The sequence below is a fragment of the Cibotium barometz genome, chromosome 52 (genome assembly GCF_041138505.1).
Source record: "Cibotium barometz isolate CiBa-2024 chromosome 52, ASM4113850v1, whole genome shotgun sequence".
NCBI lineage: Eukaryota > Viridiplantae > Streptophyta > Polypodiopsida > Cyatheales > Cibotiaceae > Cibotium > Cibotium barometz.
The window spans coordinates 12,823,673-12,847,019 of record NC_141097.1 but is presented as its reverse complement, the minus strand read 5'-3'; the positions used below and the strand labels follow the sequence as shown (position 1 = coordinate 12,847,019).

The 23,347-nt window shown below is 47.0% G+C and overlaps 1 protein-coding gene across 2 annotated transcripts in view; it reads right to left on the bottom strand.

The window, feature by feature from the left end:
* The window catches only part of LOC147608819 (lysophospholipid acyltransferase LPEAT2-like), a 93,609-nt gene that overhangs the window by 47,372 nt on the left and 22,890 nt on the right, over nucleotides 1-23,347 (bottom strand). For both annotated transcript variants that reach the window (XM_086788833.1, XM_086788834.1), the window contains exons 2-8: nucleotides 12,848-13,028; nucleotides 12,652-12,711; nucleotides 12,386-12,549; nucleotides 12,243-12,306; nucleotides 10,628-10,696; nucleotides 10,424-10,519; nucleotides 10,282-10,326 (exon numbers count right to left, since the gene is read on the bottom strand). In XM_086788833.1, the coding sequence (XP_086644959.1) occupies nucleotides 10,282-10,326; nucleotides 10,424-10,519; nucleotides 10,628-10,696; nucleotides 12,243-12,306; nucleotides 12,386-12,549; nucleotides 12,652-12,711; nucleotides 12,848-13,028 (679 nt within the window). The remainder of the gene's footprint in view (nucleotides 1-10,281; nucleotides 10,327-10,423; nucleotides 10,520-10,627; nucleotides 10,697-12,242; nucleotides 12,307-12,385; nucleotides 12,550-12,651; nucleotides 12,712-12,847; nucleotides 13,029-23,347) is intronic.

Below are 23,347 nucleotides of genomic sequence, written 5' to 3'. Positions count from 1 at the left end.
ATCACCTTTAAGGATATTAATGCCAGTGGCCGACCAGCAGTCGGCCAGCTCATTTATTGGTTCAAGAGCCTATAAATAGGCCAAGATGCTCATAGTTCTAGCCATTCAACCCTCTAGGGGTTTGGGTCACTAGGAGTCCCATAGGGGGACAGTTTTGGGTGTTATTCACCTTTTATTCAAGGCAGCCTAGGGCTGTGTAAGAGTACCTTTTTGTACTATAGCAATATACTGAATTTCCAGCATATCTCTCTCTCTCTACTCTCTCTCTATAGCTGCGTTTTGCATCAGCATGTTGCCAAGAGTGTTTAGGGCTGAAAGAAGACCCCCAGAGCTTCCACGTGTTACATTGGCTTACATTCAAACAACTGCCACCAGAGGCCCAAGAGAGAGGCCTTAGTGGGATCCGCGACAAAGACAAACTTAGCCTCAACATTGACTCCTCCATCCCTCCGGAGTGGTTGGCCCCGATACCGGACCTTCCTCCCCCGCAATGGCTGGGAGTGTTCACCAAGCACAATATACCCCTCGCAATTCATGATGTGGATGAGAGCTCCGCCTTACTCACCTTCTCTATTGGGTTTCATGGCAAATTGGAGAGAGCAGAGACTCCCCTAGTGGACTTCAAGGGATGCACCTTGCACAGGATGAGGGTGATTGGTTTTCATGCACATGATTGGCACATCGACTCTGCACCGGCCAAGGTGGCCGGAGAGACTCTTTGGCGGTTATGGATTTGGGAGGGCCATCCTCTCACGAGTCTCCAGTGCGACCCGGGAGAGTCGACATGGCAGGATCCAAGGGACAGGGAGGAGACGCTGATGGCTTCAGGAGATACTGCCTCTATAGCTCCGTCCAAAGCACACCACTGGGAGAGGAGAGTATTACAAGCACCACAGCCAAGCAAAAACAACACTAGAAGGCATCAGCACACCCAGCTAACATCCCCTAGTCCTCAGCTGCCCCAATTGGATACTTCTATATTCTCCCAACCTCCCTACTCAATCCAGTTGCTTACTCAGGTTGTCCTCTAAGGTCAGCTCCTACTTCCAATACCTCTAATCTACAACCTAACAGCCTCTCCTGACCATAGCTGACATCCAACTGACTAAACTCATCTCCAACTGATGTAGAATTGCCCAGATTGTGCCTCCGAAGTCCTCTCTTTGTTTCCTATCAGAGATCTACTCTCAAAGTCCCAAAGTGTCCTCCACCGTCAGATAGCTCCAAATCCTGGTCTTAAAACCTCTCAAATCTAAGCAGCTAACCACTGGCTGACAGTACACTCTCTCAACTGCCACAGACAAGTCAGATACTCACTGTTACCTACCTCCAAATTCTAAAGGCTTTCCCAGTCCAGAATTGATCCTCCAATGTCCTGTACGATCCTCCAGCGTCAGCACACTTAATTTCCACAATTCCTAGACCTTCCTAGTTGTCTTGCCAACCCTCCTTCAACCTTCTTTTGATCTTCCTCCTGCAGAGTTCTGCCTCCGAATTCTGTCAAAGCTATCTGCCTTAAGAGTGTATAGTAATTCTGAAACTTCCCCAAATGTCCGCTGACAGCTACAAATCCTCAGAAGTCTCTAAACTTATCAAGATATCACCTCACAAGCTCTCTACTGACTATTGCAAGCCCACAGCTGCCTCAAATGGACTGTTTCCACCCCAACTAGCCAAACTGACCTAGCTGACACAGTTTCTCTCCTTTGAGTTAGCTAACACCACACGAGCCTCAAAACACTTAAACAAAACCAAAACCAAGCTTCAGAAACTCTCAGCTAACCACTAGTGCCAGACTGTTGCCACAGAAGCCTTGTAAGACAACAAAGCCTTCTGACAGTTGTCCTCACCGTCAACTGTGCCTTAGAATTACTTCCCTTGAACTCAAACACGACAGAACAAGATCCCCATACCCCTTGCTGACTATACTGATGTCTGGCTGACAATGGTTCACTGTCCCAGCACAGACTCAACCAGAGTTAATTCTTCCCCTGCAGCCTTTTCTTCAATAGAACTCCATCCGGGCAACACATAATTGAACCAAAACCGCAGAAGAACTCTTTAATACCCCACAACTTGATTCTTTGTGTATTTTAAGAAGACTGTGCACCACGTAGCAAACCCCGAGACTTGTGCAAATGAATGAAACTAGCAACAGATCAAAAGACACTCACATAAATGACCGCAAAAGAAACCCAAACATATATTCTCAACTTCAACAAGATCATCAACAACTATATAATCTGCAGCCATAGCTTACAGGCTTCAACGGGCAAATACAATTGGGAAATGCTTGTGAGAAATTCTTAATCTGGCTCAAGTTGCAACAGTATTGCACTCTGTTAGGTTCTGGGACAATCTCCCACACAAAACCCTCAACCAGTCCTGTAATCCCATGCTTTGGACATATCTAAGTCTTCTAAAAAATCACCGGTCGGCTTCTACACAGAACAAGCCCACAGATAGCTAACTAGCTTCACCGCAATCTTCACATCCAAACACTAGCTCTCTCAGCAAACTCTTCTTCAACACACACTTTGGGAACTTTAAACTTGTTTATCCGGGCATCCATGACAGGCAGATAATCCTTGTCTCCTTTAACACGTACTATATTCAGCTGTGCTCCTTTTTTCTCCTTCTTGGAAACCCTTGTGCTAACCAATTTACTCCATGTTCTTCTGAGTTTGTGGCACATCTGCAACAACTTGGGCCACGACAGAGTGGGTCCTTTCCGTTGGAGATCCCTCTTCAGATCATACTCTTCTTCCTGGGCCCCTAAAGGAAAATCTTGCATTCCAATACGCCTTCTGGGTCTACTCTCTCTCACCCTCTTTGAACTGGTCCTCTACTTGCTTTCCCTTCTTCCTTCTGGATGGTCCTACTCCATCTTCACCTTATGCACCCCTGGTTCTTTTGTTAGCTAACATATCAGCTTCCTCATCCATTCCCAATCAGATTAACCTCACCTAGTCTGGGCCCATTTGCTGGCTGTGGCTAAACATGAGCTCCCTATGGGTTTGGAATCTCCTCTTCCCTTCTGACATCTAGCCTTTCCTCCCTTCTAGGTGCCAGAGGATACACATCTTCTCTTATTCTCCTAGGGTAAGGACACTGAGGGAACATATGACCCCTTTCCATACAATCGAAGCATTGGACATTCAAGTTAGGGCCTCGTCTGCCTCTGCCTCTGCCTCTCATTCCTTCTCTATCTTCTGCCCTAGGGGCATTTTTGTCTCCTTGCAACAAACACAGATTTAAATTCTACATTTGTTGAGTCAACTGATTAATACCTTGCATCAATTGGTCAGCAACCACTGGAATTGGAGCAGTCCCCCCTTCCTCTGTCCTTCTCTCTCCAGTCATAGCAGGTTTGTTCTCTACTAGAACCTCCTTTTGCTTCTGAGACAACCTCTGAACCTTCCGTTCCTTTTCTCTTGCAATCCTCAAGGCTTCATCAAAGGTACCTGGTCTTTCTAACTCCACTTTCTCCTTCAGATCAACATGAAGGGCTTGAATGAACATATCCTTTTTAAGGAGTACAAGTGGGTGCTCTGCTCGCAATGAATCATCCCATCTTCCCCACCACAGATCCTCGAAACGATCTACAAATCTATCAAAAACATCTGATAGACTATGCTTCAATTTCTATATATCCTACCAAATAGCATCCGAGGATTCACCTTTCTTGTAATGTTGCACCAGAGCTCCTTTAACATCTTCCTGTGCCTGCCCCTAATGTAGTTGACCCCTCCAAGTCTGGAACCACCTTTTTGCGTCCCCTTTCAATAACATGGATACCAGTGTCAATTTGTCCTCATCTCTGTCCTTTCCAAATGTAAAAGCTGCCAGCTCCATCCCGTCCAAAAAGTCCTCTAGATCCTCATTAGTATGCCTGTGAAACACGAGATAAGACATCATTGCAACCATCTCAACAACTGACACTTCTCAGCTTCTACCATCAGTCTGAATGGTGCCTTCAAAGCCCTCCTCAATGGGGGCACCAAAACAATGCTGGCTTCGCGAGATACTGCCTCTACAGCTCCGTCCAAAGCACACCAATGTGAGAGCAGAGTATTACAAGCACCACAGCCCAGCAAAAACAACACTAGAAGGCACTAGCACACCCAGCTAACATCCCCTGGTCCTCAACTGCCCCAATTGGATACTTCAATACCCTCCCAACCTCCCTACTCAATCCAATTGCTTACTCACGTTGTCTTCTAAGGTCAGCTCCTACTTCCAATAGCTTTGATCTACCACCTAACAGCCTCTCCTGATCATAGCCGACATCCAACTGACTAAACTCATCTCCAACTGACGTAGAATTGTTCAGATTATGCCTCCGAAGTCCTCTCTTTGTTTCCTGTCAGAGATTTTCTCTCAGAGTCCCAAAGTGTCCTCCACCGTCAGATAGCTCCAAATCCTGGTTTAAAAGCAGTTGCCCTCAACTGACCACTGGCTGACAGTATACTCTCTCAACTGTCACAGACAAGTCAGATCTCATTGTTACCTGCCTCCAAATTCTGAAGGCTTTCCCAGTCCAGAATTGATCCTCCAATGTCTTGTACGATCCTCCAGCGTCAGCACACTTAATTTCCACAATTCCTAGACCTTTCTGGTTGTCCTGCCGATTGTCCCTTGATCTTCCTCCTGCAGAGTTCTGCCACAGAGCTGTCTGCCTCTCAGAAGTCTATAGTAATTCTGAAACTTCCCCGAATGTCCTCTGACACCTACAAATCCTCAGAAGTCTCTAAACTTATCAAGATATCACCTCACAAGCTCTCTACTAACTATTGCAAGCCCACAGTTGCCTCCAAATGGATTGTTTCCACCCCAACTAGCCAAACAGACCTAGCTAACACAGATTCTCTCTCCTTTGAGTCCGCTAACACCACAGGAGCCTCAAAACACTTAAACAAAACCAAAACCAAGCTTCAGAATCTCTCAGCTAACCACTAGTGTCAATCTGTTGCCACAGAAGCCTTGTAAGACAACAAAGCCTTCTGACAGTTGTCCTCACCGTCAGCTGTGCCTTAGAATTACTTCCCTTGAACTCAAACACGACAGAACAAGATCCCCATACCCCTTGCTGACTATTCTGATGTCTGGCTGACAATGGTTGACTATCCCAGCACAGACTCAACCAAAGTTAATTCTTCACCTGCAACCTTTTCTTCAATAGAACTCCATCAAGGCAACACATAATTGAGCCAGAACTGCAGAAGAACTCTTTAATACCACACAACTTGATTCTTTGTGTATTTTAAGAAGACTGTGCACCACGCAACAAACCCTGAGACTTGAGCAGATGAATGAAACTAGCATCAAATCAAAAGAAACTCTCACACAAATGACCACTTAAGAAACCCAAACATATATTCTCAACTTCAACAAGATCATCAACAACTATATAATCTGCAACCACAGCTTGCAGGCTTCAGCTGGCAAATACAATTGGGAAATGCTTGTGAGCAATCCTTAATCTGGCTCAAGTTCCAACAGTATTGCACTCTGTTAGGTTCTGGGACACAATCTCCCACAGAGAACCCTCAACCACTCCTATAATCCCTTGCTCTGGACAAATCTAAATCTTCTCAACAATCAACCGTCGCCTTCTACACAAAACAAGCCCACAGATAGCTTACTAGCTTCACCACAATCTTCACATCCAAACACTAGCTCTCTCCGCAAACTCTTCTTCAACACACAAAAGCTCTCTCAAATGGTCTCTCTCAATGTAATCTTGCTTTCACCAAAAAACCCTTGCTCCTCTACACCCTATCTCCATGCATACCCTCACCTACTCTACCCAATCCTGTCGGCTATGCACCATGCAGCAATCCTAATAACAGCTTATTACAAGTAGTTACAAATGCACAACCATCCATGCAAGAATCCTATGTTTCCTAAGGTCCCTAACCATACCCAATGTATTATTTTTGTCTCTTGGGGTTAAGGTGAGCATCTCCATTGAGTTTGTCCTCTTGGCCACAAAAAATCCTATCAATGCCTGGCACCCCCTTTTTTGCTGAAACTGCACGGTTGGGCCATAGGATTCAAATGTCAGAGGTGGAGGGCACTCTAGCAGCAACAGAACACTAGCACAATATGAGCGGGGACCTGATCCATAGTAAAAATGCGTAGGATCCGCACCATACATGCACGCCTTCGAGCAATCCCAAAGACAATGATGCTAAGGCTCCTAGGGATGGCCACACCTCCAACATAATGCTGGTCTACGCCAATGGCCAACCAAGTGCCAACTGCCAAGCTCCTATGAGCCAGCTCCCACATGAAAAGAGTGATTTTCGCAGCTGAAAACTATCCCACAGCCGCTTCCAGAAATCTGAGAGAAAGTGTGGCGGAAGGCTACGTGGGGCACAGTTGCTTGGACATTGAGGCCGCGATCATCATGCCATATGAGGAGGAAGGTGGGGGACTTGTCAGAATATGCAACGGAGATGAAGACAAGATCTGAAAACACAAGAGCAAGTGCACTGCAGAAAAACACAGCAATAGAGACGGAGAGAGAGAGAGAAGCGTGTAACTATGCTATATACACAAGAAATCCCGAAATACAGAATATGAAGTGTGTGGGGCTAGGGGCCATTTTATATGGCCCCTATGATCCAGTCGGCCAGCACATAAGGCAGCCGACAGCACTCTGATGACACCCGACTTGCTGAATCTCCAATCGGCCATCACAACTGGGTCATCCAAGAGCCACAGGACAACCTCCCACACCAGAATAAAATAGGAAAAAAATAGGGAAAAATATGGAGAGTGGGGAAAAATGAGAAAACACCTAAATCGGGCGGGCACACCCACAACAGAGGCCCTGGTGTAAATATATAGATAGGAGATGACTCCTAACAGGACTAGCCCTTCAAGTCTCTCACTTTAGTATTTCTAGAGTGCCAATTCCAACTCCTCCTACATGTCGTTTGGACACCAGGTTCTAGCCAGAGATGGGAGATTTGCAGCAGTATAGCTACGTGGCATATATGGAGAGCCTGATGCAGCAAAGCCATCGAGGGCATCCTCACCGCACCAGCGGAGTCTATTCGGAGCATATGGCTCGATATCATTCATACTCTCTGTGGTCAGTGAGGTGGCTCAGACTGCATCATAATGGAATTTATCATCATGCATTGGGCTATGTTAGCAAAACCTTATCACCCTAGGGATTCTTTGGTATGTGCATATGAACGTTGGCCAGTTAAGGCCTCCGAACCTCCACCCTGAGGAGGGTTCGTGAATCGTTCCTCGTGGTCCAGGACCATGGGCACAAGCTCCTCCCACGTGATGGTGCTGAGCCTGCCACTGGTAATCAAAGACGAGTAAAATGCTGAGTACTGAGAGGCAACTGCGACAACAACGTTATGGCCATGTCCTCTGACCATATCTCCTTCCCAGCCTGAAGAACTTTCTGTTGAAGAGCCTGCAACTTGTTAATATGCTCCCGCATCGTCGACGACTTTGCAGGGTTCATAACCCGCATCTGTACTTCCAAGGAAATCCTCTTCATGGGCGATACCCTGTTGTAAAGAGAGGCCAAATGCTGCCATATACCTCTGGCCAACGTCATATGCTTTACATGATTGATTACCTGCGGTGTGCAGTTGAGAAATATAAACGAACGGACCCTGGCGTTGACACGATCCCACATCTGTGTCTAAGCCTCCCGGTCCTTTCGGATTGACGGTAACTCCCCTTCCTCTACTTCCGGCCGTGGAACCCCAACAACGACGAAATCAACGAGGTCGTAAGACTCCAGAACAGATTCCATCATAACCTTCCATATGCCGTAGTTGTTCCCGTCCAACTGACGGTCTATCGGGAACGTGGGGAGTGTCGGGATCTTCACATGCCTCTCGGCCATCTCAAACAGACCTGCCATTGCGGGGATGTACTCTGAAAAGGGTGGGTGGGTGGGAACAAAGAAGAACTAATACCTGCAAGTGGTTGTCCAGCAAATCAGCCCGCCGTCCTCTTGCTTCTCCTCTTCCCGAACAGTCCCAAACAGTCCACCAATCAGCAACACAACAGCCCCCCCCTCTTGCTCACACAAATCCCAAGAACTACCTAGAGCCTAGGCTCTGATACCATGTCAGAATACGCAGCGGAGATGATGACCAGATCTGGGAACACAAGAGCAAAAAACGCAGTGCAAAAAATCACAGCACAAGAGTGTGAGAGATAGAGGCGTGTAACTCTGCTCTATATACACAAGAAGATCCCGAAGTATGATACAAAATGGAATGGGGGCTGGGGGCCTATTTATATGGCCCCATATACCAGTCGGCCTGTGCTACAAGCAGCCGACTGGTCCTGAATCTCCACGACCAGCAAAAGCCTCCAATCGGCCAGCTAAACTGAGTCGGCCAGAACAGAAATGTGGTCAGGTACATGAAGGTTCAGTCGGCCAGCATAAAGGCCCTCCTGCCAACACACGGAAGCCACCCAAGCCATAGAAAAATGGGAAAAAATAGGGGAGAAATACGGAGAGTGGGGAAAAATGAGAAAACACCTCATAAGGGCGGGCACACCCACAACAAAGGCCCTGGTGTATAAAAATAGACAGGAGAGGGATTGTTGGATGGAGTCCGACTCCACGGTTGGAGTGACTCAGTTTGGGGAGGAGATCCGGACATGAGGAGATCTACTTCAGGCCCAGGAGCAGTTTTACGGAGCAGTAAGAGGCAGTCATCTTTTGCTTTGTCGCGGACAGAGGCAGAGTACCCGGCTTTTTGTGATGCTGCTTGTGAGGTGGTGAGGATGCAGAGGTTGCATTGCAGATTTGGGCTTCCACTGGTGGAACCCATTGTCATCCAGAGGCACTTTGTTCGTGAACAGATCGTTGCTGATGACATCTTGCTAGAGTTTTGTTCGACGGAGGACAGTACGGTGGACCTCTTCACGAAGTCGCTATCTCAGGATTTGCTCAAGTGGCACCCCAGCTCCCTGTGGTTGGTTTCACAGCCAGGAGCTGAGAGGGGGTGTTAGAAGTCATCTCCTGTCTATTTTTATACACCAGGGCCTTTGTTGTGGGTGTGCCCGCCCTTATGAGGTGTTTTCTCATTTTTCCCCACTCTCCGTATTTTTCCCCTATTTTTTCCCATTTTTCTATGGCTTGGGTGGCTTCCGTGTGTTGGCAAGAGGGCCTTTATGCTGGCCGACTGAACCTTCATGTACCCGACCACATTTCTGTTCTGGCCGACTCAGGTTAGCTGGCCAACTGGAGGCTTTTGCTGGTCGTGGAGATTCAGGACCAGTCGGCTGCCTGTAGCACAGGCCAACTGGTATATGGGGCCATATAAATAGGCCCCCAGCCCCCATTCCATTTTGTATCATACTCCGGGATCTTCTTGTGTATATAGAGCAGAGTTACACACCTCTATCTCTCACACTCTTGTGCTGTGATTTTCTGCACTGCGTTTTTTGCTCTTGTGTTCCCAGATCTGGTCATCATCTCCGCTGCGTATTCTGACAGTCTCCAGCCAATATCCCAAATAAGGCTGCCCAACATTCCAAATAAGGGTGCCCAACAGCCTTAATAGAGGTACCTTGATGACATGGTACCCCCTTTTTTCTGTCATAACTCCCAGCAGCTGCGCTTCCAAGGGCAGTACACACCAGAGAGGCAGCGCAAACTAAAAGGTGCAGCGCAGCAGAGTACAGAGCAGGCGGAGCAGGGAGTAGGAAATGGGTAAACTAGTGGGCAGCAGTAGCGCCAGTAGAGTAGAAGGGCAGCAAAAATTGCGTAGGCTAAATATGCGGTGGCAGTGGCACACCAGGGTGGCGGCGCAATACTACACAGAGGAGGTAGAGATAAGGAACGGCAGAGCTCTAGGTAGCACTGGGCCGCAGCGGCACAGAGGAATGGAACGACAGCAAAACAGTAGAAGTTTTGTTGGGTAGTGGCGGCTCTCTGAGCGGCAGAGCACGACAGCAGATCTACACGGCACAAGTAGCGCTGGATAGTAGATGTAGTGATGGTGGTTCCAGGCGGCAGGCAGCAGGTGGCAAGGCTTTTGCAGTTAGCCAAACCAAGCCGTCTTTAACCTAGGCACCTGTGGCACACTTTGGCCTAGGAGCCAGATTTGCCCACACACTTCATAACCAAATCTGTCATGTGCAGTGATGTCCAATCCATAGCCTCAGGGACATGTTCTGACTTAACTGGTAACATTGGCCATTTCTTCTTCTTGTGAAACCCCCTCCAACTTTAACATTGAAGAGCATCAGTGAAGTCGGATAAAATGAAAAAAAAAAACATACCTTCTCCATTTTAGCCATCTCCACCATGTACGAGGCTAATGAAGTCTGCAACGGGAAAACTAAAGGGTCATGTTTGAATTTAAAAAGTAGGTGTTTGCGACCCTTTTCTTGAATCATCTGCTTATGCAAGCTTTAAACTTACCTGCTTGAGCTCCCTTGCTCTAGTGGAGAGCACCAAATCACCATAAGAATGATTTGTTCCAGCCACATTCAATGCTTTTGCCATTATACTTTTTACCTGTATGCATAGGAAGATGTCCCTAGATAAGACTTATTTTTGGTATCTCTTAAAACGACAGGGATTTTTTTTTATCAAGTACTAAACAAAACACCTAGAAGGACCTACCTTTTTCGCAAAAAGAGTTGGGTGATCTTTCTCCCTGGGTGATGGGTAGACCACCGGCAAGTACTCCACCTGCAAAAACAAAGCGTGACTCATACTGATAATGGTCCAGACACACAATGCAGACTGCCCTGCCAAAACATCAGATCTCAATATAAACCGATAATAGCATAGGGTGAGCAATGTCAAAGTAATGTAGCATCATAGTTAAAACATGGTGTTAGCACCACTAGGGCTGCAAAGCTTAAAGATGGGGTTGGGAAACCTTCACCCTCTGCAAAGTTTTTGGTTTACTCAATAAGGGTGAAAGAAATGCATTGCAGGCTCAACTCAAATGTCTAAATAGTCTCATTTTGCCATTGGAGACAAGGCTGGGTATAAATCAAGGTTGTATAAAAATTATGTTTAACTGTTGAAAATCTGCTGCAGGCTGAGAACTGTATTGATGCTTTTTGATGCTGTTCATGGTTGCTTCTTGGCAGAATCTGTGAGGTGCTTCTAGCACAGTTGCATGAACGGAAACGGTAACCTCTTGTACCTATGATACTGAAACAGCTTGAGACTAGGAAACGGACAAGGCTAGGAAAAGGCAAATCTTAGCATTAGTTGTATACATGAAAGGTGAAATTTAAAAATTAAATAAAAATGAGGAAAAAAATTAGGAGATATAGAGGAGAAACATGGAGTCAATCAAAATTTGGAGGAGATAGCAAGGAATTTCGGGAGAAATCAAAACTTAGGAGGAGGAATTGTGGGGAAAGCCAAAAAAGGTTAAAGTTAAATAGAGAGATATTTATAGGGGTACTCTACTTAATATAGGCCCCTTAGGATGAATCAGTCCTAGACAGTCTCAAAATTGTGGAGCAAGATAAAGTTTCTTATGGTGGGTTCATGACTTGATCCATACTTCGAACTTACAATAAGTTTGGTAGAGTGTTTATACAAGATTTTCGGAAAAGCAGCTTGATGGCAGCTTGGATGGATGTTGCCATGCTAACAAGAGAGCAAGCTGCTGTGCTGTAGAAACGTCTACTTCAACATGACAGCCAAGACCAGGAGTGGCTGGGCTCAGCAGAAGCCATACGAATTGCTACAGTTTAACCACTCCCAAGGCAAGACATAAAAAAACCATCTCTTTGGAATTTATCAACAAGTTTTCTTCTTTTCTGACGTCTATATGGATGTTAAAATACAAACAGAGAAAAGAGAGGCGGGGTATTAGGTGGCAAGGGGAGAGGAGGGTTGTTTCTTTTTTTCTTAATTGGGAGGTTGGGGGGCAACTCTTAGGCATTAATAAGCGGTGCTTAAGCTTAGCATTACTAAGTGTCAACCATAAAACTGCTGATATTTTTCCTTGAAAGATAAGCCATACAGCTGAAATTGAGTTTTCATCACCTTGAGTTCCACCACTCTTGAGGATTTCTTCATGACTTTGTGCTAAGGTCCTCTCTGATGGAGGAATATGGGCTTTAAGAGTAGCCTAAGCAGGTTTCATGTAGGCATACTTTGAGAAACTTCAGACAAATATTAATTCCAAGGAAAGAATATTCGGCCCAAACAGGGAGGGAATTGTATCCCCACAGCTAGAAAATGCATTAGCTCAAAATACCTCACTTACCTCCATAAAGTTGTGAAACTGTGTGAGCATCCGAAATAAGACCTTCAATGTAGAAATCCTACCCCTGCACCCAAAGAATCAAAAATCAGGAACTGCTTAGAAATGTTCAAGTTTCAGAAATAGCTGAAACACGTTTTGGATACCAAGAGTTGTCAAAGTGAACGAATGGATATCGCAACACAACAGGCTGTACAGGTAGCCCTGGTATAAAAGCCCCGAGCTGGAAAAATATCAGTGCTTTTCCATTCGTGGTTGTTCCCTCAGGAAACAGCATAACATGAGGAAAACTGTTGCACATAGCTTTACTCTGCATGAACAAGAACTTCTAAGATTATAAGTCTTATAAACCTTTTAAAACAAGTTCTAACAAACTACCCAAAAGACTAAAGTAACGTGATGCCCTGCTTACCTTGATCTCCTTCAATGCATGCTTCTTGGAGTCAGCAGAAGATCTATCCACATTGATGACCTGGAGAAAAAAACAACTGAGTAAGAAAGGTTCTCAAAAATCGAAAGCCCGCTGCTAGAAACGTGTACACCAACACATGTTTTCTCCATATTTTGATAGACATGATGTGTATGCAGACAAGTTTTGCAAGTGATACCTGCATGGGCCTGATAATCATTCCAATGCCAGGTAGATTTGAGTGTGATGCTGAACTGACGAAGCTTGGAAAGAGCTCATGAAAGAAGAAAATTGGGTCTATGAAAGATACATGGTTTGAGATGACAATTGGAGCTACTTCTCTTTTGGATCGCTTTCCAAGGCGCCGTATCCAGTGATACCTGTGCGTTCCAACACCAGAAATATGTGCAATTAGACCAAAAGAAGAATTTTCTAGTTTCAGAAGTTTTTAGCGTGCCCTTATCACAAGTAGACTTCATGAACATACATGATTGAGCACAGTTGAATCACCTATCTGCCTCTAAGCATCTGCAAGTGACTCCTATTACATGCCATGAGAGACCTGGTAGAGGACTTACCACCGTGTCTGACATTAACTTCAAAGCCAGACATACCCCTTAAAACAGAGCACCCTTTGTTATTTCATTGGGTCACACCAGATGAGATCCTCATAACAACTATATAACTCTTATCACTCTGTAAAGGATGGCATGTCACCTACCCCCTCATCTCATCGGAGACTTTAATTGATGCCTTGCGCATCTCCTCCTAGAGAATTCCTACTCACAATGTATAACATTTGGTCTTAGATGTTAAGAAAACTCTCTGTCAGCCCCCTACCACCAGTTTCTTTCATGTTACGCAGGAAGCAAGGACCATGAGGGGACCCAGACTCAGAGGCCCCTGCTAGGCGGACCCGGTAACACACACAGACAGTACCACAACCACTGCAACTCCCACTGGATAAAGCATTCCAGTTGCAACGTATCGTCGTTCACAGCTCACTGGGCCTAGGTGGCCCTCCATGAAACAGCTCCAGAGCCGGGAGATTCTTCAAAGACACAAGGATGCCGCACCACAGGCACAGGATATGGATAGCTTGTATGAGTTAACAGATGCATCCCCTGCAAAATGACTCCCTAGCTTGTACCTCTGTGCTCACATGATCCTTTTATAAAGGTAGATAGTTTTTTTCTTTTGCCATGATTTAGTCACTTCATGGATTTGTTTGTAACACTTTTTGGTCTCATAGACCCTTTGAGTCTTTTAAAGACAGTAATATAACTCTCTCGCTCTCTCTCGCTCACTCTCTGGTGGCACACCAATGTTGACAGTTCATGAGTCCCGTAAGAGTGGGCAAGTAGGCTGTCTACAGAGATGGCAGGGTCATTATCATTGAGCACCATCCCAAATAGCAACATGGGATCTATGAGACCAGTCACCAGACAACTGAGGTTAGCATAATGGCACCCTGAGGTCGAATCGAGGAGGTTGAGCGAACCTCTCACATGCAAGGATGTCATTTTCTATACAGAGACTCAACAGAGCCCTTAGAGGGGTTTACCATACATAGCCAGGTTCAAGTGGGAGTCTGCTTTCTGAGGTGAGAGCGCACATCAGGAGGAGTACGTCACTTGGGAGGGGTAGCTGCCCTTTTTAGACCCCAACAGAGATTCTCAGCATCGTCCAGAAGGACAAGGACGCACGGTATCTTTCGTGTGGCTACAGCTTACTGGGGACAAAGTCATCTACATTGCTGTGTGTTATTTTACACCGAGCCACTCCCCTTACACCGCACAGCATGACCAGTCACCATACTTACCATTATATGGGGATATTATTATGGAGTTCTCACAGCTGGGAAAGTCCTCCTGCTCACGGATTTCAATGCCAGGACCCACTACTTCATCTGGACGACCCTATCACAGACTACGGGAGTTGGACATCACCAACACGGGTTACATTGATCATCACAGGACAGTGAGGAGGTCACAGTGTATGGGAGACATTTCCTAGAGCAGGGAGCTGCACATGGTCTTGTTATCTACAACAGGATGTCCCGATTGCCCTCCTCCAACACCCTCACCTTCTTCCCTTACTCAAGAGGTACCAGCACCGTGAACTACTTGATGGGATCTCTGCCTTTGGCACCCCTTCTCCCTGACTTCTCCATCCCGCCACCTCCCTTTGAAGCTGACCATGCCTACCTCTCTCACTCTTACTTGCGCACCACCCGTCCCCCCGCCACCACCTCCCATATCACATTATACCCGTAACCCAGGTCCATTTTCATCACGAGCTTGACCCTATTTACTCTGACCACACTACCACCACGTCAAGGATATGGATCCTATTGTCCCCCAACCCACCCTCACATCACAGCTCACCCCATTCTCCACACATTTGCCATTTCTTTCGTGGTCTACCACCAAGCCACCTTGCAGTTCCATGCCCGAGAACTGTTGGTATGATGAGACGAATGCCGAGCCACATGCTCCCATCTTAAGCATGAGCTATGCATTGGGCAAATCATGAAGCGCCAAGCGCAACGGGTTTCTCAACGCCTCACCAACGCGAGAAACGGGAGTTCTACGCTCAGACAGAGGATGAATTATACCGACTCTTCTTAGGACCGAACTGTAAAGACGCTTGGAGGAAACTCTAAGAACATTGTCCCCCCCACACCTATCACCTACCCGGACACATTGCACTCCTATGCACACTCCCTCTTATCATGTTCCCCCATCAACCACCTCTGCCCCCACCACGAGATCCCCGCCCCACCACCTCCACTTTCTTCACGAAGTGCATGGTCCTCAAGGCCTTCCATGTACTACGTAATGGGTGGGCCCAGATCACTAGGGACTCACGTGCCGATGATACCTTGGTGCCCCTACTAGCCTACAATGTACATGTTCAATAGAGCCCTTTGTGAAGGATTTCCACCCTCTTGGCGCACTAACACCATCCACCCCATCCTCAAAGCCAGAGACCCACTTGATCCTAATAATTACACGACAATCATGATTGGTCATACATTGGCCAAACTCTATGGATCAGTGCTATACGCGGAACTCAATTCGTTTGCAAAGAGAAAATGATGTAGTGCCTCAATACAGGCACAGTTTCGGAGGAGCTACTCTACCCTTGACCACATCTTCACCATCGAGGAGGGCAGAGCACAACATCAGAAGATTTACTGCTGCTTTGTGGATTTCTGAAAAGCTTTTGATATTGTACCCCGAGCCCGCCTCCGACACCATGTAAAAGAGATAGGAGTCCCATCTGACACGGTTTGGAGCATCATCGCCCTCTACGAGTCCGTCATTGGACGAGTGAGAGCCCCAAGAGGTACATCGCAAGAAATTTCCAGCACTATTGGGTGAAACAAGGCTGCCCTCTATCACCCACTATTTTTGGCCTCTACATTGATGAAATCTCGAGTTTCATTTACAGATAGGCAGGGCTGGTCCTGCACTAGCAAGCACATTGATCCCCCCTACTACTTTATGCAGATGACATCGTCCTCCTTTCTGATTCAGCCGAGGGGCTTCACAGACATTTGAATGCCTTACACAATTTTTGCACTCAGCGGGACCTCACTGTTAACCTTGATAAAACCAAGGTAATGGTCTTCAATTCCTCCCACCCCTTCACATCCAGATTGACCTTCACATACACAGGGGATCTTGTGGAGATTGTTTCATCCTATGTATAGTCACATGGGATGCGAAATGGGGACGGAAAAGATTGAGAATGGCCATTCCCTATGACTATAGAGTGACATGGGACGGGAATGGGAACGGGAAGATGCTACCATCCCCAACATTCCCGAGTCTAAAAATGCCCATTCCTTGTGACTATGATCCTATGTCTACCTTGGTGTCACTTTCAGTGGCCCACGCTTCACCATGGTTCATGCAGCCTTGAGCTTACTTGAGAGGCAGTGCTTCAAGGCACATTTCAAGGACCCCAAGACAAAGGATTGGCAATTTGACAGCCTCGTCACACCAGCTTTCATGTATGGAGCAGCCTTCTTGAGCACGGGGGGCGAGGGGGGGGGGGGGGGGGGGGGGGGGGGTTGTGGGTTGGGGAGCCTTGAGCTTACTTGAGCGGCAGTGCTTCAAGGCACATTTCCAGGACCCCAAGACAAAGGATTGGCAATTTGACACCCTCGTCACACCAGCTTTCATGTATGGAGCAGCCTTCTTGAGCATGGGGAGGGGAGGGGGAGGGGGGGGGGGGGGGGGGGGTATTTATCCGATGAGGTTGGCCCCAAGTCATGATGTTCTCCCGTATGATCTGCAGCAAATCATCAGTCCCACACTAGATTATCCAAGGAGAGTTTGCTGCAGCCCCGATGGTAGTGGATGCACTCTTCCAGGCAGTCACATACCTCCATCACATCAGTCACATGGATCCCCACAGGTACCCGAGGCTAGCCCTACAGTCCTCAACACAGCTAGCACTTGAGGGCCACCCTAGAGTATAGTATGCCCGAGTTTCCACCTGGTTCTAAGGATATGGGCTCTCCATGGACTGCCTCCCACCTCTTCAGTACAGTTTGGACTCCCCTTTTCTCCAACTCTCTCATGAGGACACCGAACGGGTTATCTGGTTAGATCTTCTCAGCCTCTACACCCACCACACATGGATCACACCTTTGGAGCTCCCACTGAAGCTAGACTTCTACACAAATCACTTCCTCAAGCTCACTAAGGATGGATTCATCCAATAGCCGGGTGTCACCTGTAGAAGCTCTGGGAGTCTTCTTTCAACATCTTGGAACATGCTTGATGCAAAACGCATATAGAAGATAGAGAGAAGAGAGAGAGATAGCTGAGTATTCAGTATATTCTATAATACAAAAAGGTGTACAAAATCCTAGCGAGCCATTGGCTACCCCATCAAAAGGTGGAAACACCTAATCTAAAGTCTAACCTTTGACCACACTCCCCAAGGAATGAGATGCTCAACAATGAATGAGTCTGGGTTTTATAGATGCTACTCTGGTTGGCCAGATAAAACTGTTGTCGGCCTGTTATTATATCCACGATTACATAAAATGCCGCGCTGACATAAATTGTTGCCGACCTGCTCTATATGCTCTAGATCTGTTGGCCGACCGGCTCTACGCGTTGATCTTGCCCTAAATCTGCTGCCATAGCCCTGGGAGAGTCATGTCTAAGTGGCATGCACGTGACATCCCCCTCTGCCAAACTTGATGACGGGATTCCAACTTCCGTTCTTGGATGATTGTCATCATCCCTTTGTCTCTTCCTGGAGTCCCCTATCATCCTTTCCTACCTAGCAACCTTTTCACTGAAAACCCTACCCGGTCTCCAAATCTGATGAAGATCTATGCATCTGTTCCATCCTGTCCCCTTTCCCTTCATGCCCTATCCCTGAACACTTTCTCTGGTCTTCTTTTCATGAGTATTGAGTCTGGCACTCTCACTCCACCCCTTGGAGGAACATCCTCCCTTGGAACCGATGCCTAAAAGCCTTTCCTAGTGTGCCCAAAGTGGCACCTGACTCACAGGACTGCCATTCCCCTTGGGTCTTGTGGAACCCCACCAACCAACCTCTTGGGAACTTCTTCCATGTCTTGTGTTCCTTTCCTTGGCCTGTGCACCTTCATTTGGGACTCCATCAGTATTTAGTCTTGTTGAGTCTGCTGAAACAATGTTGCTTGGTCCCCACATCTCCAAAAGATCAAGACACAAGCGATGGTTTCATCCATGCGCGATGCAGTAAGGGTGGGTGGGACATGGGCAGCAACAATATCTCAGAATCAGCCTTAAGCTCTGATACCATTGTCACATGTGGAATCTCTAGGAGTCTTCTTTCAGACCTAAACACCATCCTGGAACATGCTTGATGCAAAACGCATACAGAATAAAGAGAGAAGAGAGAGAGATAGCTGAGTATTCAGTATATTCTACAGTACAAAAAGGTGCACAAAATCTTGGCTAGCCATTGGTTGCCCCATCAAAAGGTGGAAACACCTAATCTACAGCCTAACCTATGACCACATTCCCCAAGGAATGAAATGCTCAACAATGAATTGAGTTTGGGCTATATATAGCATTAGATGCTGCTGGTCGGCCTGATAAAACTGCTGTTGGCCTTATATCCATGACTAGCATAAAATATTACATAAAATGCTCCGCTGGCATAAACCGTTGCTGACCTGATTTGTATGCTCTAGATCTACTGGCCGATTGTCTCTACGTGATAATCTTGCCCTAAATCTGCTGCCATAACCCTGCGAGAGTCATGTCTACGTGGCATGCACGTGACATTGGGCTACCTAAGTGTTCACATGTCCCATTGCATGCGAATTGTGATTGGCCAGATACGGGTTTCATCCCACCACCTCAGAGAGTGGAGACAGGGAGAGCTGAGCACGTTTTCAAAGCCGGAAGCTCATGCGGGAAGGGAGGGAGGAGAGGATCTCCCAATTATGCCACTCAGAGGCTCAGACAGGAGTATTACATATGTCATTATCCATTACACTAATGAGATCCGCAAGAGGTTTCACTATCTGTTCTTTTTCCCCCCCTTCCTGGGAAAAAGATCCTTCTATTAGTTACCGAGAAAAACAGCCAAAATGGTTAAATACAAATCCGTCTCCAAAGGGGAAACACAAGTCAAGATGAACAAAGGGGAGGATGCACTTCTCCTCTAGCTGGCCGCTCTAAAAGGAGAAGGCTATCTCATACAATGGGGGGAGGGGGAAATAACCACATAGGTGGTCCGTAATGCCAAGTGGGCTTGCCACCACTATCTGTAAGAAAGGGACCGTGCCACCAGATCTTGAGGAAGGCCTACCGACACTTCCTCTTGCAGTCTGAGCTGCCCTCAAGCTGTCCCCCACTGACCTCAAAGAGTATGAATGATACCGAGCTAGATGCTCCGGATAGACTCCGCTGGCAAGGTGAGGGTGCCTTCGATGGCTTCGCCATCGAGATCTCCATATATGCCATGCAGCTATACTATTGCAAAACTCCTATCTCCAGCTAGAACTTAGGGTCCAATGACTAGTAAGCAGAGCTAGAACTGGCACAGTGGAAATACAAAGGTGAGAGACCTGAAGGGCTAGTCCCCCACCTTCCTCCTCATACGGCATGATGGTCACGGCCTCAGTCGCCCAAGCAACAATGCCCCACATAACAATACAGGCGGGAGCCCGATCCATGGTGAAAATGCGTAGGATCCTCTGCCAAAACTACTGGGCCTTTGGGCAATCCCAAAGACAGTGAAGCTGAGACTCCTGGGAATGGCCAGACCTCTGACATAATGCTGGTCTCCCCCAATGGCCAACTGCTAAGCACCTATGTGCCAACTACCACATGAAAAGAGTGATCTTCCGCAATTGAAAGCTGTCCCACAGCCACTGCGAGAAAATGCGACGGGACACCCTAGGGCTGCCAATGTGATGCTGCTTGTTGCTGGAGCCTGGAGTGCCCTCCACCTCTGACATCTGAATCCTATGGCCCAGTCGTTCAATGTAAGCAAAGAAGGGGGTACCAGACGACTCCTCTCTGTCCTCTCGATCCTACCATGTCCACTCTCCCAGGTCCCACTACATATTCGTAATAGGTCGTCCCTCCCACATCCATAGCTGCCATAGTCTCTCTCTGGCCACCTTGGCCAATGGAGGGCCGATGTGCATGAAAACCAATCACCCTCACCCTCTGCAAGGTGCATCTCCTACCATGAACTGCCAAGGGCATACCGTGCTTGGTGAACACTCCCAACCACTACGCACAAGAAGGATCCATATCGGGGCCAGCCACTCCGGAGAGATGGAAGAGTTGATGTCGAGGCTAAGTCGGTCTCTGCCCCGGATCCCAATAAGGCGCCTCTCTCCTGAGCCTCTGGGGGTAGCTGTCTGAATGCACGCTGGCCAATCTCCAATTGACCTGGCTCCCCATGATACGAGTGGGCGAGCCCCATGCAAGTGACCACTAGGCAGACGGACTATAGTATTCCAGATCAAAGGCTGTCGGAGCCGCTTCTCGGAGGCTACTGTGTGGGAGAAGAAGAATTAGGGTTAGGTTAATTCATGTGGGAGACATACACAGAGAGAACAAGGGAGAGAGAGAGTTGTGGGGATAAGTCAACTCATCATATTGAGTGTGTGACTCCCCTATCACACATGTATATTGCACTAGTACACATAGTGCACTTAGTACATTAAAAGTACTAAGTGTACTATGTACTATAACTTATGGGCTTGTACACACTATAAGGGTGGGCATAATGCCTTTACCCCAACAACCTCCCACTTAAAGGCAAAGTGCCCTTAAGTAAAGGAAAAGAAAAAATCAGCATGTACATGATAATATACAAGGCCATATCAAGGCTGAAACTGGCCTCATCCAATGCCCATCAAGTGTCTGCAATGAGCAAACCGCTCCGGAGGCAAACTCTTTGTAAACATATCAGCTGGGTTGTCATCCGTATGAATCTTAACAAGCTAAATTTGCTTGTTCTCTATCACCTCTCTGATGAAGTGATACTTCACATCCACATGCTTCGTCTTTGCATGAAAGACAGGGTTCTTTGCCAACTGGATGGCACTCTGACTGTCACAATGCAACAATGGAATATCCCCTGTATAACCCAAATCAACCACTAACCGAGATAGCCATAATGCCTCCTTGCAAGCCTCTGTGGCTGCTCTGTAGTAGATAAGGCAGTGCACTTCTGCATCCTGGATATCCATGACACAGCACCTCCTGTGAATGTAAACACATAACCGGTAGTAGACTTCCGGTTATCTGGATGACCGGCATAATCCGAATCCGTGTAACCATGCACTAATGCATCCTGTTTGCCAAAGCAAATGCACATATCCTGTGTGCCCTTCAGGTATCTCATGACATCTTTCACTGCTTCCCAATGCTTCTTGCCAGGGTTGGCCATGTATCTAGAAACCACTCCCACTGCAAATGCAATGTCCGGCCTAGTAGCAACCATGGCATACATGAGACTGCCACAAGCTGAAGCATACGGAATCTTGGCCATATCAGCCCTGTCTCTATCTGACTGTGGGCTGTCCATAGCACTGAGTTTCACATATGGAGGCAAAGGAGTACTAGTCTTCTTCCCCCCGTCCATATTGAACCTCTGCAAGACTTTGCCAATGTATTCCTTCTGAGACAAATACAACACATGCTGATTTCTGTCCCGAAGTATCCGCATACCCAAGATGTGATTTGCATCACCCAAATCCTTCATATCAAAGGTTTGATGCAGCCTCTGCTTCAAGGTATCCATCTCCTTACGAGATTTCCCGGCAATCAACATATCATCAACATACAAGATAAGGATCAATAGACTGCCATCCAAAGCTTTCTTGGTGTACAAGCAGTGATCTATGTCACTTCTCCTGAATTTCTGGGATTTCATGAATGTATCAAATTTATGATACCATTCCCTTGGTGCCTGTTTGAGCCCATAAAGACTCTTTTTCAGCTTGCATACAAGCTTCTCCTTTCCACTTACTGCATAACCCTCTGGCTGTTGCATATATATCTCCTCATGGAGATCACCGTGAAGAAAAGCAGTCTTCACATCCATCTGAATCAAGTCCAAATCATCATGCGCAACCAAAGCCAACACAGCTCTAAGTGTGGTCATTTTGACCACTGGAGAGAAGATCTCATCAAAGTCCACACCATATTCCTGCTTGAAGCCCTTAGCCACTAACCTGGCTTTGTATCTTGGCTTTGCATCTGGTGCAACTTTGAGCCTGTAAACCCACTTGCATGGCAAAACCTTCTTGCCTGCAGGCAAATGCACCAACTTCCAAGTTCCATTTTTATGCAGAGAATCCATCTCTGACTTCATGGCACGCTCCCAAAGAGCCTTGTCTGCCCTCTGTAAAGCCTCCTTATAACATGAGGGCTCCCCACAGTCAGTGAGCATCAAGTAGTCAACCCCTGGAACAAACCTGTCAGGGGCTCTGGAGGGTCTAGTGGACCTTCGTACCCAATGACCATCATTTGCAGGTTGCTGTCCAACCTGCATATCGCCTATTGGTGGCTCTTGTTCCATGCCATAAGGCTGAAATATCATGCCCGGTATCTCCTCTAACTGTGGTATATCCATAGGGATATCTTCTGCCATCTCTGGCTGTCCATTTGGACCATTTTCAGCACCATTTAAGGGCTGGTTTTGCTGCTGTAATGGCTGATTTACAGCCCTTGGTTGTTGTCCATGATGTCCATCATCATCAAAGATGACTCTGCTAGGCTCCTGTTGCCTTGCAGGCTCCTTATACATGCATGTTTCATCAAAAATGACATCATTGCTGCGTATAATCTTTCTATTCACGGGATCCCAAAGTCTATACCCCATTTCACCTCTGTCACCATATCCTAGGAATATGCATTTGTGAGACTTAGGATCAAGTTTGGTGCGCATTTCCCTGCGTATGTGCACGTACGCAACGCAACCAAACACTCTCAAGTGCTTGTATGACGGAGGCTTCCCTGTCCATACTTCCTCTGGCACTTTCCCACCAAGCCTTGTGTTAGGTGACCTGTTTACAAGGTGAACGGCTGTCATAACAGCTTCAGCCCAAAAACCATGAGGTAATGCAGCATGTGACAACATAGAACGGACCTTCTCCTGAATGGTCCTGTTCATCCTCTCTGCTGTCCCGTTTTGTGGAGGATCATAAGGA